The sequence below is a fragment of the Pelobates fuscus genome, chromosome 8, assembly GCF_036172605.1.
Source record: "Pelobates fuscus isolate aPelFus1 chromosome 8, aPelFus1.pri, whole genome shotgun sequence".
Lineage (NCBI taxonomy): Eukaryota > Metazoa > Chordata > Amphibia > Anura > Pelobatidae > Pelobates > Pelobates fuscus.
Window position 1 is genome coordinate 145280791 of NC_086324.1, and position 17783 is coordinate 145298573.

A 17783-nucleotide genomic window follows, 5' to 3' on the forward strand; every position below is an offset into this window, starting at 1 on the left:
TCTTCTAGCGAAGCATAATACCAGGATGAGGACAGCAGTGTACCAAAATAGATTAGCCTTGGATTACCTTTTGGCAGTAGAGGGAGGTGTATGTGGGAAGTTTAACCTGAGCAATTGCTGTCTTCAAATAGATGACGAAGGGCAAGCAATAGCTGAGCTTACTAGCCATATGGTTAAACTAGTGCATGTGCCTACTCAGGTATGGAAAGGGTACAATCCAAGTAGTTGGTTTGGTAGCTGGTATGAGTGGTTTGGAGGGCTTAAGGCAGTGGTAGGTGGAGTCCTACTGATTTTACTGTTGTGTCTACTCCTACCGTGTCTTATACCCTTAGTAGTTAGGTCTGTGCAAAGCCTGATAGGAAGTATAGCAGAGAGGAAGGCTGCTGCACAGATAATGGCGATATATAAGTATAAGGCTCTAGATCAAGGAGAACCAATGCAGGAAGATGAGTGTTAAAAGATTCACATCATAAGATAAGTCTGGTCTGGTTCATGGTAACCTGAGGTATATGCAAACCAAGGTTAAGTGATGCCTCAAGTAATTGTGAAATATCAGAGGCATCAAAGGGGGGAATGTGATGTAATTCCAGTAAAATACAAGTTTAGCAGGCTAAGATTGCCACAAGGCATATGTATGTATATGTGTTTGTAGTACACGTAGCTAAGATACTGTTATCACTGTACTGACCAGGTGCAGGAATGTAAGAACTGGAATTACGCGTCCCTCTCCTTTGTATCAGATGAGCCACGTGGTTAGACCGGATGGATGAGTTTAGACTCTATTTATTAAATAGGTTAAGGGTATGTGTGGGTGTAGTTAATTGTGGGAGGAGCTACAGTGCTATATAAGGAATGTACTCTATGTATTCAGTACTCAGACTTTGCTGTATTTTGGTGACGCTAGTCCCTCTGAGTCCCGATCGGTGATCCAATAAAGAATCTCTTCCTTCCTGAAGAAACCTGTGTCCATCTCTCTGTGCTTGGCTTCCGTCAGTTTCTCCGGTATCACTTCCTTTTTAGTTATTTATTTCCACTGAAGCACGTAGAGGCTTATATCCAGAAAACAATGTGTTGACAATTCACCTGCAAAATCCAGTACAAAAAAAAAGTTTGTCCTATAAACTGTCAGTACACAGCTCACTGTTTAGTTAACTGTCCCCAATTTTGTTTGGACCTCCCAGTGTTGTCTTGAAAGAGTCTCTTTAGCTCTTCAAAACAGTCAAGATTTTTTTTATGTATAAGTTTGTTGCATATCAAAAGTCTTACTTTGACTTTTTGTCATCAGGGGAGTTTTTGGCACTGTCGTAAATTCAGAATGATGAACACAAATAAAGCACAATTGCGGCTATCAGAACATGTAAAAAGTGAGCTTTCCCTCCCTGGGATTTTTAATAATATTTTTAGTTTTCCATATATTTGACAAATAATTATTTGTGAGGTGTGCAAAATAAAATAAATGTAGATATCCACACCTCTTTATCCTGTACTTGGGTGCCTCCATCTTGCCTTACTCTCAGTTTCTGTCCTCAGCACCGGTTAGTCAGCACAGAGAGAGCATACAGACACAAGGAGATATAAAATAACGTTTCTATTTCTCCTTCTCGTTGTCTACCATGGCTGTGCCTTGTTTGAACTGGATTGTGATGTAATTTGCTAAATCTTTAATACAAATTTTAAATAAAACCTCCAATGACAAAGGTTAACACAAAATATAGGTGATAAATAATGTTTTGTTCAATGTATTTAATGGTGCAATTTTCAGAATTGTCACAGATCTTCTTTAAACCCGACTCACCATTAGTATCCTTCTGTAGCTGTCCCGGTCAATGCCCCACAGTTTGAGATCTGTCTTGGCCTTGACAGTTGCAGCTCTTGGAGTTCCATAGATTAATGCAAGTTCTCCAAAGCTACCTCCTTCTCCAATGCTGGTCACCCATTCGCCATTGACATAGACCTGGGCAAAAGAACGACAGAATACAAAAGAAAAATAAGATTTAGTAGCAGGAAACTGTTTGCTTTTGGCATATGCTCCCAGTTATCTCTAAACCTATTAATAATCTCCTTTCTAATGAATCGAAGAAGAAAGAATAGAAGCTCAAACAATAGGCCGTAATGGTTTCCGCACTTGGTCACAAAAGGTTGACAAACTTGCTTTGAGGATAGTGTTACAGGACCTGTTGCTTAAACACAATAGGTGAATTTATCACTGAGAATTTTTGAGCTCCCGTGGTTGTTTGGTCTCAGTCCCCCACACACATACACCTTCTGGATTAGAACACTCACAGAATCGACAAGCAGAACTGTCACAACTCTGACCTTTTATTACAACTGTCAACCCTTAAAAGAAAGAGACTTGTTGATAACGATAATGAGGGTCGGAGTTGGGGGGAGAGAGCAAACCTGTGCATTGTGTGAATTGGGAAGAAAAACACTAAGATAGCCTTTAATGAATCTCGTCTTTTTTCACACCATCATATTTCTTTTTTTTTTCTTCTCTGAACCGATTAACTCCCAAATAGTTTGCCTTCCAGACACATATTTTTATAGTCTCATGGGAAAAGCTCTTAAGGAACAAGGTGTCATGTGTTTATTTGTATATAGTACCTGATGGTTCTTACTTAAAATAATTCCTGTACACGTCACGTATGGTGCTTAAATACTGTCACGCAAGAAGCTAACCTGGTGCATTGCAAATGAACAGCTACTTAATAAAATAATATGTAGTGTCTTGATCACCTGAAAATAATACCTTTAAACAGTTCTCTGATTTTCACATGATGAGTTTACAGTAAATGATGCTGTAGTTATCATATGAACATGTTTTTTTTTTCCAGTGAGACTTTGTCCACCTTGGACTTGCATCATAATGTTTAAAACCTATTAAATATTTTTAATTCTTAAGCTACTAAGCTGAATTACTGATGATAAGTAAGCCAGATTAGAGACTCTGTTGTCACTAACCAGTCAGAAGCTAGGATCTTTTGAGTTGAGCTGATTACTTGCCAAGATTCAAAATTCAGAAATTGATGTGAAAACATATAAGGTAGATCCGGTAGGTGTAGGCTAAGATCAACAACACCAACTCACTCCCATCCTTCTATAAAACATGGGACCCATGATAAGAGTACGGCTTTAACTATATACCGTTTACTTTCCAGTATAATTATCCACAGCGGGTGACTACTTTATCTTTCTCGCACTCTCTTCTCTTTTAAAGTTTGTAATATTTTTTATCTATTTATTTATTTTTGCATTTGATTTCTTTTTTTGGAGCACTAAAAATTGTGAATCAGGGGTGCGTATTACAGTACTGTGTTGTAATATGTACACGGATCATTTGATATCTCGTTGTACTCATGTCTATACTTAAAGAGTTAAAAATACACACACATGTGCGCGCGGTAAGGGAAGTTTTAAAAAAATACACACACACACAGGCGCGCGGTAAGGAAAGTTTAAAAAAAAATACACACACGTGCACGCGGTAAGGGAAGTTTTTTAAAAATACACACACACTCACTCACACACACACACACACGTGCACGCGGTAAGGAAAGTTTTTTTTAAAGTGCTATGCAATGTTACAAAGGCAATTTTAGAAGATATGCCCAATTTACATTGCCACAATTTTACCTTTATGCAATACAATTATTTGAAATATTAATGCTGAAAACCATAAAGCTATTAATGACCTAATGACACTGTGAAATGCTCCCTTAGGGGTGGAAGCCAAATGTAATTATACATCACCAAAAACTCTGTTTATAAATAGACCAAATCCACATTCTGCACAGTTGGCCATTTCTTTAGGATCACATCATGTTACGGCATGGCTGTTCCATCAAGCATATCATCATGTTTTAACCCAATAACCTTCATAATGTGTTGGAAAAATCAGCAACGCTTGGACCACCTGTGAGAGCGTGGGTGATTGTGTTTCATTAAAAGTGAGGAATACAACTTAGATCAGAGTTAAAGGTGCAATAAACTGCTTATCGCTAAACTCAATATTGGCTCATGTAGCTTAGCAAACTTGTGTCTAAATTACCTTAAAGGCAAAAAATATATATTTTTCTATTTTTCCCCGTAATAAAATTGTGGGTACAATTTCCTAACAATTGAGATACCGAGTGAGGTGGTGAGATGGTGAGAACTCGTAACGGTACAGTTCAGCATTAATTGGACCTTTTCATGGTCCTGCAAATTTGAACATTGTAAATCGATTAGTGAGTAATTCGAACACCCGTCGCTTGTGTTCGGCATGTTTCTCTCTAGATCTAATGGGGACAGCATGCAAGGCAGTCGCCCTTCAGCTGTGTCCAAACAGCAGTGGGAGAAAGCCGAGTGCATCTGGCAAGATGGAAAAGGTCTGAACCCTCGTTATATTTAATGAATACCCAGAAGGACATATTTTAGGCTGAGTCCATTCTGGCCAAATCAAACTTTATGGACTAGACAACTTTCCAGTACTTTTTTTATTTGCATATAACTTTCTGTGAATTGTCAGATAATCCCACTTGTGCAAATGTGTGATATACTAGTGACCATTACATAATAAAGTTTGTACTGACATTTTCTGTAATTTGTTTATTTATTTAAAAGTTGTTACACGGTGTCATTATCCAGAGGTCCTACAGAGATTACCAATTATTAAAGGGACACTATATCCACCAGAACCTACCACTTAATGTACCGGTTCTGGTGTCTATAGCTTGTTCCTGCAGGTTTTTCAATGTAAACAGTGCCTTTTCAGAGAAAAGGCAGTGTTTACATTGGTGCCCTGTAACACCTCTAGTGGCAGTCACTCAGACGACCAGTAGAATTGCTTCCTGGGTCAGTGTTGCACAGTATGCAGGACCTACGTGCAGCACCTCCACATCCTGGATGAAGACACTGAACTTTCCCTGTAGAGATACATTGATTCAATACATAGTTACATAGTTACATAGCTGAAAAGAGACTTGCGTCCATCAAGTTCAGCCTTCCTCACATATGTTGTTGCTGTTGATCCAAAAGAAGGCAAAAAACCTAGTCTGAAGCGCTTCCAATTTTGCCACAAACTAGGAAGAAATTCCTTCTTGACCCCAAAATAGCAGTCAGATGTCACCTTGGATCAAGCAGCTATTAACCCACTAATTAGAAATTATATCCCTGTATGTTATGTACATCTCTATGAGGAGATACTGATGGGCCTCCCAATGGGAAAGTATTGTATTGGCTGAGATCATCAAGATTGATGATCTCTAAGTCATGGAGGCAGAGCCAACCACATCGAGATTGGTGCGGGAGAAAAAGTGAGCAAAACACTTGCTCAAGCGATCCAAGGCGGGCCACGATCCTAAATTGTTAGTTTAACACTACAGTGTCAGGAATACATGTTTGTATTCTTGACACTATAGTGTTCGGTTAAGCAACAAGTTTCAGAAAGTACTAAACATAATTCTTACAAACTTGTACGAGAGAAAAGAAATCCCTAGTCTTGAACTTGCCAGGTGGCTTCATAACCACTAGTTCATATATTAAATGATATCACGGTGAGGTAGATGAATAGATTACAATCTGTAGATTGATTTAAAAAGTCACATTACATAGGTTAGATAACTCGTAGGTTTTAGAATGTGTGTTAAGAGATGGTCCATGTGAAACAGAAAAACACATAATGAGGGCAAACAATGTCCACAAACGGTTCATTAAACTGTTCATAAGTTGTTTTAATGCGTTGCTAGGGAGATGGAATACTTAGGGCTATGCATTACTTACGACAATACACAGGGTCAAGAGTAATCCGTAGTATTTAGACAGAACCCACAGTCAAGAAGCCATGAGCTGCAAATCCCATCATTTACCTGGCAGAGAATGATGGGTGTTACAGTCAAAAGTCTCTCCACTGTAAACGAGTAAAGGTTAAGGGATACACTTTCAAAAGCCAGAGGGCCGGAGTGCTTTGTAAGCCAAGCTGCAAATGTCTACTTCATTGGAAACCACATTGAATGGTAATTGTGCTATAATGACAGTATATACCACTATATACCACTATATACCTCTTATTACCTTATAATGATGATATATTATACAGCAACATGTATAAAATACATATTTTTTTTACAATCCTTTTCAATTCAGCATTACTGCATTACTGCATTCTGTAGATAATTTATACATGACGTGATGTAAGTTTCCCATATACAGAGAAGCGATAAAGGCTTCTATTCAAAACAGGATCATTGCTTTAGAAAATTATTAAACTGTCTTTAGCAAAAAAAAAAAAAAAAACCTAAGGGAGCGGAGTAAAGTCCTTTGGTTCCAACAGATACTTAGGGGCCGAGAAACTTTACTAAGAGGAAATAAGGAAGCACAGAAATAAACAGCCACCAAACGTAATCACACACCGAGCAACAAATAGTTTAAAAAACAGGGAAGATGCCTCGGGCTTTGACACATACCGGTTGTAACAGAACCTTACCTTTGCCTGGGAACATTTATTGCTAAACCAGCCCTTTAACCACTAACCAGGTACATGCACATTAACAGAGACTATAACCACAATGGAATGTGCTTACCTGGTTCATGTGAATTACTTCTAACCCTGTTCGGGACATTTAAACACTTTCGTCTATTTTGTGCAATCCATACGGTAGAGATTCAGCATGTATGAGAACGAACACAAACTACCGAACACCGGACCACCCTGCTAGTTAATTATGTGGTATTTTACCTCCCAGGTCGGCACTTACCATTCGTGTGAAACGCACAAACTCTTTGTTCCAGTTACTAGGTGGCCGCCATTTCGGGACTTTTACACGTGTTCGCGGTCATCTTAGTTCACGAACAGCGGTGATTTGTCGTTGAGTGTCTGGAACCAAAATCGGACACTCGAGTAAGCGAACACCGCTGAGACCTCCAGAACACCGTAAATTTGTGCTGGAACTACCGACCGTGCTGCCGTTCGGTAAAAAGACTATACCACATACAAGGATTGTAGCTACCATCAGGAAACTCACGGATGGCAGGATTTTCGTGCCTTTTCACCACACGAACGAGGACCGACCGCAAGGCCAAAACTTATGGAACTATTTTCGGCTAGTGTGCCTGTGCGGTCGGTCAGAACTTTAAAGTACCATAACTCCCGAACCCTTTATCCAAATGGGCTGATTTTTAAATATGTGGTTCCCCCAGATTAGGGCTATCTGAATACTCCAAGTATTTGGGGTACATCCAAAACTCGGGTAAAAATGTGTGTATACTAATTGTGTTAACTGTTTATCTGAGGGGAGGGAATGTGTGGGTTGTACTGTTATTTGATTGGTTACTTTATACCTCCCCGTGGGTGTGTTCTGTATGTGCAAGACCGTAATAAAAACCAGGCTGGGTGTGCCAGCACTCAGTTCTTCTTGACCCTTCAAAACGTAGCCTCGTCTCGTTCTTGAAAGGGGATTCTTTTTACTGCATTATTACTTTACTTTTTAACAGCTGAACCTGACTCTCCTCTTGGATCTTGTGGATGGGAATAACCAGCTTCATTACTATACAGCAACTTGCCGGGAAAAAGGACGTCTACAACGGCTGATACCCTCTCACTACCTGGTTAGCTGTTACACCGGTAATTCCAACTTTTTGAGTGGCTAACAGACAGTGAAAAAAAATGACATTTAAGAAATGAGAGAGAGTTGTTTTGGGCAAGGAGAAGCCATTGTGCTTCTGTCAAATGAAACACAAAGGCTGTCTGAGGTCTACGTTGTCAGTTTTGACTTGAAGCTAGGAGCCATGTGTCATTCAGAAAGCTGCCTTGCGACACTGCTTTTGGAAGAAGATCAAATGAGTCAGTGGATATTTCCTTCCCACTCTAGTCTTATAGAAGTTCATAAAAAATACATTCCCAAACTAAGACACATTTAAAGAACTTGACAAGATGTGAATTGGTCTCCAGGGTCTGGACCTCCTGGAATTTCTAACCCAAACTGACCACAGGCATTAGAGGCAGAAACAACCTCCCACATAGAGTAGGAAGAAATAATTTGCTATTTAGATAATAATAATAACAAAGTATTTAACCAGAAAAGGTACATTTTACTCTGGTTTCCAAGTACATCCTGGGGATGATGTTACCTTAGCCCAACATCATTGTTACTATTAGCCAATTTAATGGTACTCAGTTTATCTACCTCAGAAGGATGAAGGGCTGAGTCAACCCTGCCGGGACTTGAACCTGCGACCCAAGTTTTAGAACAGATTCTGCTGATGATGCATTAGCCCACTGAGCTATTTCACCGGCTAGTATGGTGAAGATGACGTCAGAATTCTAACATGAGAGTGCTGAAGGACAACCTTCACATTGCACCTACCTCCCCTATTTGGGTAAAGGTCCAACGAGTCATGGGAGAGAATGAAAGACTTTAGGCAAAAAACTCTAACCATATAATTATTTAGGGTAATGAATGAGGATTTGCCTAATAAAATAAAATAATAAAGAAAGTAGAAGTAATAATAGTAATAATACTGAGACAAAAAAGAAGCTAAATTAAATACAGAAAGACATAGTACAACAATGTGGGTATATATGTATATAGTTCCAAAAGTCTTGTATAAGGTACTTGAGATCAAAGCAGGGTCTTTGGAGCCAGAGGATGGTCTGTGCACTTCGCAGATGTCCGTATATACAGAGAGGGGCAATAAGAAGTGAAGAGGCTAATAGTGCATTAAATCTCACTACCTGTCTTTGTTTATTTTCAAGGGTTTTTGATTATTAAAATAATTATTCATTTTTAATATCCATTTGATTTGATTACTCATATCTCCTAATACTGGACTTTATAAATTTCTACCGGGGAGGCAGGGCCACAGATGGGTGTGAGAGTGAAGCCAGGCGTGATGGTGATGGTTGGTAATCAGAAAGGGGGCATGTAAACCAACTGAACATGTATGCGGTGTGGACAGGCATCCCTGCAAAACAGCTGAGTATAGATCCATATGTACATGGCAATGAAGAATCGCTAACATTTGAATGCTATTTCCCTAAAAGCAGCACAGGCACATTACATGAAGCAATAAAACACACCACTTTTAAAGAACTTTTTCTGGAATCATCAGGAAAAGAAAGCTTTTAATAGTTTCATTATTTTATTTATTTAAATAATTTATTTGTTATTAGTAATAATACTAGAGTGGTTGCCGTTTAACAGTTTAAAAACATCAGCGTTAACATATAGCCTATTTTAATACGAAATTGTGCAAAGTCAATTTAAAACAACATTTTGGAAACAGTGATCATTTTTCTGCTGATCACAAAAAAGTCTAGACTACTTTACAACTATTTAGCTTCTCCAATCGCCACATGTAGCTGTTTAGTCAGTAAATCATGATAAAACTGAAACAGTTATACCAAATCTGTCAACTCCCCAACTACTGTGTATCTCTCCTGAGCCCACTAATTAACCTTATTCTCGTACTTAATGGAAAGGGGCAGGAGGGCTTCCAAGTCACTAGTTCTAGAACACAGAGCCCTGGCTAGTTTTCTGTGACCTTCATCCCACCTGCTACATTATTTCCCAAATGATTTCTCGTACTTGTCAGTAATATGCATCCAACCCAGTGATATGAAAGTATTGCAATAAAAACACAGAGTATGAGAGCTCTGAGGACAGGCAAAAGCTCAGGGAAACCTCCATAGTCCCTGCTCGGGACTCAAAAATGTTTTTACTCACCTGTGGCATTACAAAGAGAACCTATACCATTTGTACATCAAACTGATTCCCCCATAAAAAGCAGTCTGATCAGAAATTCTGGCAGGTTTTCCTACATGAGAGATACATCAACCTCATACAATCATTTCGGCCTTCTTGGGGCCTCGTCATCGAGGTGTTGCTGATACCTCACTAGACACAGTGAACACGCGGTCCACTTCTGGATTACTCTTTTAGTTTAAGGAAAGCCTAGGAAATGAACTGTAACAAAAAACAGAGACTACAAAAGCTCTGCAAACAGACATATGAGTATACAAATGGGACAATAATAACTTTCATTTTACTTCCTGATCAGAGCAATGGCAAGAATTGACCAACTTATAAAGATATGTACAATGGAGACGAGAATACTCGTACATCTGGCCAACATTCAGCATTTCTCATGTTTTCAGTCCTAAATACACACAGTATCCGTGTGTGTTTGCGAAGGCCGTGTCGCAGAGCCCCCTCTTTTTTTTTGTGGTAACCCACATCAAAGTCATGAATAATTTTTGAAAGACAATCATTAGAGCTTCCTGACTGACATGCCCACTCCTCCTAACCTCAAATGTGCTTTGTAGCAAAACAGCAGCCACTTTGATGTGCCTTCAACACAGGTTCTGCTACTCAGCCCTCTGCATGTCTACCCACAGTAAACTGTTTGTGTCATTCTAACACACGCCGGCCGGAATGCTGCCTAACGCACACATGCAAAATGCAAAAATTGCTGCGGACGGAAAGTTAAGTGGTATTCACCCAAACGTCTTCTGCTTTAGAGGCATTTCATGTGGCTGGATACATATCTGAGGTCATCGGATGAAAACAAACGTGTGGCAGAATTACGCGGCTTAATATATGTAAATAATACACTAACCACAGCAATCCAACAGCAATACTGCACATCTGGGTCCCGACAAGTGCTTCTTTCAAGTGGATGCTAAAAAATTTAAATCTGCCACTAACTCCTTACAAGGGCAACACTTCACCAAACACATTTGGAAACTGGAATAATTCATTTTGGCATATACAAAAAGAGACATCCAGAGTAGTATCGATCTATCTAGAAAAGATATGGCTCTTAGGTATTTTTAATTTTGTTAGTCCAGGAAATCTGCCTTTTCTAACAGATAAGGGAATGTGACATAATTTTATTTTCAAATGTGGATTTAATATGGCACTCTAAACACTATAACCATTACACAGTGTGTTTTGAAAAGTTTGACACTTTCCTGGGCCCCATGGGCTTGTCTGGGCTTGTTTTTTGTAGGTCTCCCAATCATCAAGAGTCACAATTTTAGGGTCACGTCCTGGGTTTGTTCCCTGGTGTCCCACTTTTGGGGATACCAGGAAACTGTCCCTAAATAGCATGGCACAAGCACACTATGCTAAGGGCACTAGGAACAAGCTGTCACGACTAGTAATGTGGTCCAGCACGCAGAATCTATGTAAACATATACATAAGTCAGAAAAGGAAAAATAACAGGACAGAGCGTAAACCGGACCTTAGAATGGCCGGACTAATACGCTAGAGACAGAGAATGGTCAAAGGGAAAGCCGAGGTCAAGGAAGCCAGAAAATACTCAATACCGATAAGACAAGCCAAGTCAGGGAAACCAGAGATCAGAATAACCAGGGAAACGCCAAGGATCAGGATACCAGGAAATCAGAAACACGAAACTAGCACTTTCAGGAAACCAGGAAACTGAAACCACGACATGGCAAAGTACTAGGGTGAATTAGGGGTTTAAATACCCCTCTCTAAGCTATGATTGGTCAGAGGGCGACCTCTGACCCCAGAACGTACGTGTGCGTTGACGTCGTAACGTCACGCACACGTTAGTATAATTCTCGGGGGCGGGGCTATCCATAGACGCGACCACGTGGTCGGCGCCATATTGGATTCGGGCGTGATGCCCGGAAGAACTACACGCGCGGTTCCCGGCTCGCCGACGAGCAGGTAAGCTCGTGTAGTCGGAGCGGTCGTGCCGGTCGGGCACGACCGTGAGGCTCGGCGGGCCGGTGACCGCAACAGTACCCCCCACTCGAAGACCGCGCACCGAGCGGGAAGGACCCGGCTTAAGAGGAAAGCGGTTGTGAAATGACCGGATAAGACGGGGCGCATGGACCCAGTCAGCAGGAACCCAACAACGTTCCTCGGGACCATAACCCTTCCAGTCAACGAGATAGGACAAGACACCTCTGGATAATTTGGAGTCCATGATAGAACGGACTTCGTATTCCTCTTGATCACCCACTACCAAGAGGAGGAGTGGATACCCTTGTGTAGCGATTGCAAGTAAGGGGCTTGAGCAGAGACACATGGAAAGTATTCGCTATTCTCATGTGAGCCGGTAGTGCCAAAGTATAGGTCACTGGATTAATACGTTGGGTAACTCGAAAGGGACCAATGTACCGAGGGGCAAATTTCATGGACGGGACCTTAAGCTTGATATGTCTTGTGGAGAGCCACACCCTGTCACCTGGAATATAGACAGGATTAGCGCCCCGTTTCTTGTCAGCTTGGACCTTCGCTCGTAATGAGGCTTTTTGCAGAGCTGAATGGACGGAATCCCAAGTATCATGAATCGAATCTAAACGGGTGTTCAAAGCGGGGATTTCTGTGTCTGAGAATGCAGAAGGAAAAACAGTGGGGTGATAACCCTGATTAACAAAGAATGGACTGTGATTAGAAGATTCATGAGTGGCGTTGTTTCTGGCGAACTCAGCCATGGGTAAGAGCTCGTACCAGTTAGATTGATTGGCATTTATAAAGCAACGTAAATAGGCTTCTAAAGACTGATTCGCCCTCTCTGCTGCTCCATTTGTTTGAGGGTGATATGCTGACGAAAAGGAGAGTTCGATGCCCAATTGTTTGCAAAAGGAACGCCAAAACCTAGAAACAAACTGGGTACCTCTGTCAGATACTATGCTTTTGGGTACACCGTGCAACCGAAAGATCTCTCTCAAGAATATTTGAACTAGATCTTGAGCAGATGGTAATTTTTTAAGTGGGACGAAATGTGCCATCTTCGTGAATCTATCAATGACCATAAGGACTGTATTAAACCCGTTTGAACTGGGTAGATCCACAATGAAATCCATGGCCAAGTGGGTCCATGGAGCACTAGGTATGGGCAGTGGTTGTAATAGTCCAGGAGGTGACCTGGGAGGAACTTTAGAAACAGCACATATTTGACATGCCCCAACATAATCTTTGACATCGTTTCTAAGAGCAGGCCACCAAAATCTCCTGGAGATGGCAGAGAGAGTTTTATGGACTCCAGGATGGCCCGCTGTGAGGCTGTCATGGAACAAATCTAGTATCTTCTTTTGAAACTGAGGTGACACATACAGTTTGTCCGGAGGTTTTCCCACAGGTGCCTGAGTTTGATCTGCTATTATGGCACAGAAGAGTGGAGAAGACACTTCGGAAACTGTAGTGGCAATGAGGCATTCAGGAGGTACAATAGGATATATCACCTGTTCCGGAACTTCATCTGTCTCAAACTGCCGAGAAAGTGCATCTGCCTTGGTGTTTTTAGTACCAGGTCTGTATGTAATTACGAAATTGAATCGGGAGAGGAACAATGACCACCTAGCCTGACGAGAGGACAGTCTCTTAGCGTCCCCAATATAAGCCAAATTCTTATGATCAGTAAAGATCAAAAGTGGCTCTTTGGAACCTTCCAAGAGATGCCTCCATTCCTTAAGGGCAAGTACAATGGCCAAAAGTTCCCTATTCCCTATGTCGTAATTCCTCTCTGCAGGTGTGAGTTTGCGAGAGTAAAATCCACAGGGATGTAAAGGCGTATCAGGACTCTCTCTTTGAGACAGAATGGCTCCAACTCCTGTCTCTGATGCATCCACCTCTAGGATAAATGGTTTGGATGGATCAGGATGGGTCAGGACAGGTGCTGAGGAAAATAAAGATTTTAATCGTTCAAATGCCTCTCTTGCTTCTTTGGGCCAAGATATACAATTTGCTCCTTTTTTTGTTAAATTGGTTATAGGGGAAATCACGGAGGAAAATCCCCTTATGAATTTGCGGTAGTAATTCGCAAAACCTATAAAGCGTTGAGTAGCTTTAAGGCCCTTGGGTAATGGCCACTGTAAGACTGCCTCCAGTTTACGAGGATCCATCTGGAAACCAGACGGAGATATAACGTATCCAAGGAATTGTATCTCCGTTTGGTCAAACTGGCATTTCTCCAGTTTACAGTAAAGGCCGTTCTGTAACAGGGTTTTCAGTACAATTCTCACATGTTCGTGATGTGTCTCTAGGTCTGGGGAATAGATGAGAATGTCGTCCAAATACACTAGAACGAACATGTGAAGGTACTCTCTTAGGACATCGTTGATAAAATCCTGGAATACCGCTGGAGCTTTACATAATCCAAACGGCATAACCAGGTATTCGTAATGTCCCATTCTGGTGTTAAATGCGGTCTTCCATTCGTGACCGTCCTTAATTCTGACTAGATTGTAGGCACTTCGGAGATCGAGCTTGGTAAAGACTCGAGCTCCCTTTAATCTGTCGAATAGCTCTGATATAAGGGGAATAGGGTAGGCATTTTTTATGGTAATCCTATTCAAACCCCTATAATCAATACAAGGGCGTAGGTCTCCTTCTTTTTTAGAGACAAAGAAGAATCCAGCCCCGGCTGGTGAGGAGGACCTACGGATATGACCCTTTCTGAGAGCATCCTTAATATATTCCTCCAAACAAAGATTTTCCTGGGGGGACAAGGCATAGACTCCTCCCTTGGGAGGCATAGTCCCTGGTAATAAGTTTATAGTACAGTCATAAGGTCTATGAGGAGGTAACCCTTCTGACTGGACCTTGTTAAATACCTCTTTCAAATCCATATACTGCTGAGGAATTTGTGTGGTCAAGGGAGGTGTAACAGGAACATTAATGGTGCCAATAGGTTGTGGGATTTGCTTAAAGCAAACACCTTTGCATCTCTCACCCCAACTCACAATCTCTCCTTCAATCCAATCTAAACGTGGATTGTGTTTCAGGAGCCAAGGGAAACCGAGTATTATCGGAACTGTAGGTGAAGATATGATTTGAAAGGTAATTTCTTCAGAGTGGAGAATACCCACTGAAACAGTGATTGGCAGAGTTTCGTGTGTGATGAAAGGCTGGGTAAGAGGCCTTCCATCAATGGCCTCGACTGCTATAGGTTTCTCTTTATGTCTTAAGGGCAGGAGATGTTTAGCAGAGAACTCTTTGTCTAGGAAATTCTCCGCTGCCCCAGAGTCAATCATAGCCTCACACTGAACAGTAGTGTTCTCGAAAGATAAGGTTACTTTGACCAGGAAACGGTTCTTAGTCAATTTAGGGGACATATACATCACACCTAAGGTCGGTCCCCGTACGTGCCTTAGGTGTGCAAGTTTTCCGGCCGAACCGGGCATGACGATCTTAGATGTCCCTTCTTGCCACAATACATACATAACCCCTCGTTACGTCTGTGTTGTCTCTCTGCCTCAGTGAGTTTAGCACTACCCAATTGCATGGGTTCAGGTTCTGGAAGAGGCGTTTGGCTACTCACCACTGGGTTAGAGAAACGAGGAGCTATGGACAAATTAGAACGTCTGTTACGTTGTTTGTTTTTCTCTCTCTCTCTGAGCCGGTTATCAATGTTTATCATGTAGGCAATAAACTCATTAAGACTAACCGGAAGGTCTCTAGCTGCAGTTTCATCTTGTATATTCTCAGCTAAACCTTCAGAGAAAGCAGCCACCAGACCGCTATTGGTCCAATCAACCTCAGACGCTAATGTCCTGAACTCTATTGCATAATCGGCTACAGAACGATTGCCTTGCCTGATTCTCATAAGGGCTTTGGCAGCGTTCTTCTCCCTGCCTTTAGGTTCAAATGTAGCCTTAAAGGCCGTAAGAAAGGTACTGTAATCACGGGCTATTGCGTCACCACTTTCCCATAAGGGGTTAGCCCAAGTCAAGGCTTTTCCAGTTAATTGGTTCATCAGATAGCCTATTTTAGATCTATCTGTTGGGAATGAACCTGGGGAGGCCTCAAAGTGGTATTCTATTTGGTTTAAAAAACCTTTAAATTCCTTAGAATCACCTCCATAACGAGGGGGCGGTGACAAAGTTATGGACGGTGGTTTATGTGGTACGGGAACCACTACAGGTGGCGGAACCACAGGTGGTACAGGAGGGACCTCTAAATAGGCAGTCCTCTGGAGCAAGGTCTGAAATGCCTGAGCAAATTGGTCTAACCTGTGGTCCATATCCTCCACCCTATTTTCACAGGCGATCATATGTTTGCATAGTTCTGCAGGATCCATGGCCATGTCGTAATGTCACGACTAGTAATGTGGTCCAGCACGCAGAATCTATGTAAACATATACATAAGTCAGAAAAGGAAAAATAACAGGACAGAGCGTAAACCGGACCTTAGAATGGCCGGACTAATAGGCTAGAGACAGAGAATGGTCAAAGGGAAAGCCGAGGTCAAGGAAGCCAGAAAATACTCAATACCGATAAGACAAGCCAAGTCAGGGAAACCAGAGATCAGAATAACCAGGGAAACGCCAAGGATCAGGATACCAGGAAATCAGAAACACGAAACTAGCACTTTCAGGAAACCAGGAAACTGAAACCACGACATGGCAAAGTACTAGGGTGAATTAGGGGTTTAAATACCCCTCTCTAAGCTATGATTGGTCAGAGGGCGACCTCTGACCCCAGAACGTACGTGTGCGTTGACGTCGTGACGTCACGCACACGTTAGTATAATTCTCGGGGGCGGGGCTATCCATAGACGCGACCACGTGGTCGGCGCCATATTGGATTCGGGCGTGATGCCCGGAAGAACTACACGCGCGGTTCCCGGCTCGCCGACGAGCAGGTAAGCTCGTGTAGTCGGAGCGGTCGTGCCGGTCGGGCACGACCGTGAGGCTCGGCGGGCCGGTGACCGCAACACAAGCAGAAACCACTGCAACAATCGACTGACCTCAGTGGGATGGCATATATGATTGGCAGCAAGCCTGGTCTGCATTTATGTCAGCAAGCCAGCACCAGTGTCGTGATTCAGGTCACCGGCCCACCCCTTTTTTGTATCTAGTCCACCGACGATGCAATGTTGGGGGGTATTATTTTGTGATATCAGTAAAGCTTCACTTTAGCAATATTAATTATGTCCATCTTTAGACAAAAAAATCATTGGCTGAGCTTGTTACAGTGTCTTGTTCTTTCCCTCCAGTAAACACTGTTTAAATGGTGGTTCCTGCTGAGGAACTTCTGGCTCTCAGAAGATGATAGAGGAAACAGGGAGTGACATCTGGCGGACCCCAGGTAGGAAGTCAAACCTTTCAAAAAATGATTTGACTCCTTACAATGGGGGAAGGAGTTGTCAGGGTACTTCTAGCACCATAACTACTAAGTGAGTTGCTGTGGTTATGGTGCCTGGAGTGTTCCTTTAAAACACTGCTTTTCCTTTAAAACACTGTAAGTAGGTTGGAGTAACCGTTTAACAAATATACATAGACATCACTACCAGAATCGAGTATAAACGGTAAAGATAAAGGACACTGTATGCTGTCTAAAACGTTCTATTTCCAAAATATATATATATTTTTTTTGCAGTGCGTAAGTGTACAAGCAGGCTTGAGGTGCCCCAACAGTATTCCACAAGCTAGTCAGCATATATAACATTAGGACACTTTAGAGAAAATTTTTGACACTTTGGAGCACAATTTTGTAATTAGTAATTCGTTAGGCGTTCATGTCCAAGCTCATATCAGGACTTTATAGGCTCTAGTAGCTCTGCTAAAACCTGTGCATAATATCACTCATTATATCCTCAGGTAAGAGAGTAGGCCATGTAGCACAATACTACTACAATGTCAAGTAGCTTAATATTAAATAATAAAGGGAAGGAACTAATGAAAAGCATAAAACGAATGATTAAAACATATTGATTTGTAACTCTGCTGCTTTTAACACGTGGCCGAAGGCTTATGTAGCAGTCCCCATTCTGAATTAGCCAACTCCCGTAAATAGTAGCCTGGCTATACCATCCACCGAGATTT

General features: G+C 41.7%; 1 protein-coding gene across 1 annotated transcript in view; it reads right to left on the bottom strand.

Annotated features, from left to right (window-relative positions):
- Positions 1–17783, bottom strand: part of PRKAR1B (protein kinase cAMP-dependent type I regulatory subunit beta) — a 219330-nt gene that overhangs the window by 63947 nt on the left and 137600 nt on the right. The window contains exon 7 of the mRNA XM_063430384.1: positions 1796–1954. Within this exon, the coding sequence (XP_063286454.1) occupies positions 1796–1954 (159 nt within the window). The remainder of the gene's footprint in view (positions 1–1795; positions 1955–17783) is intronic.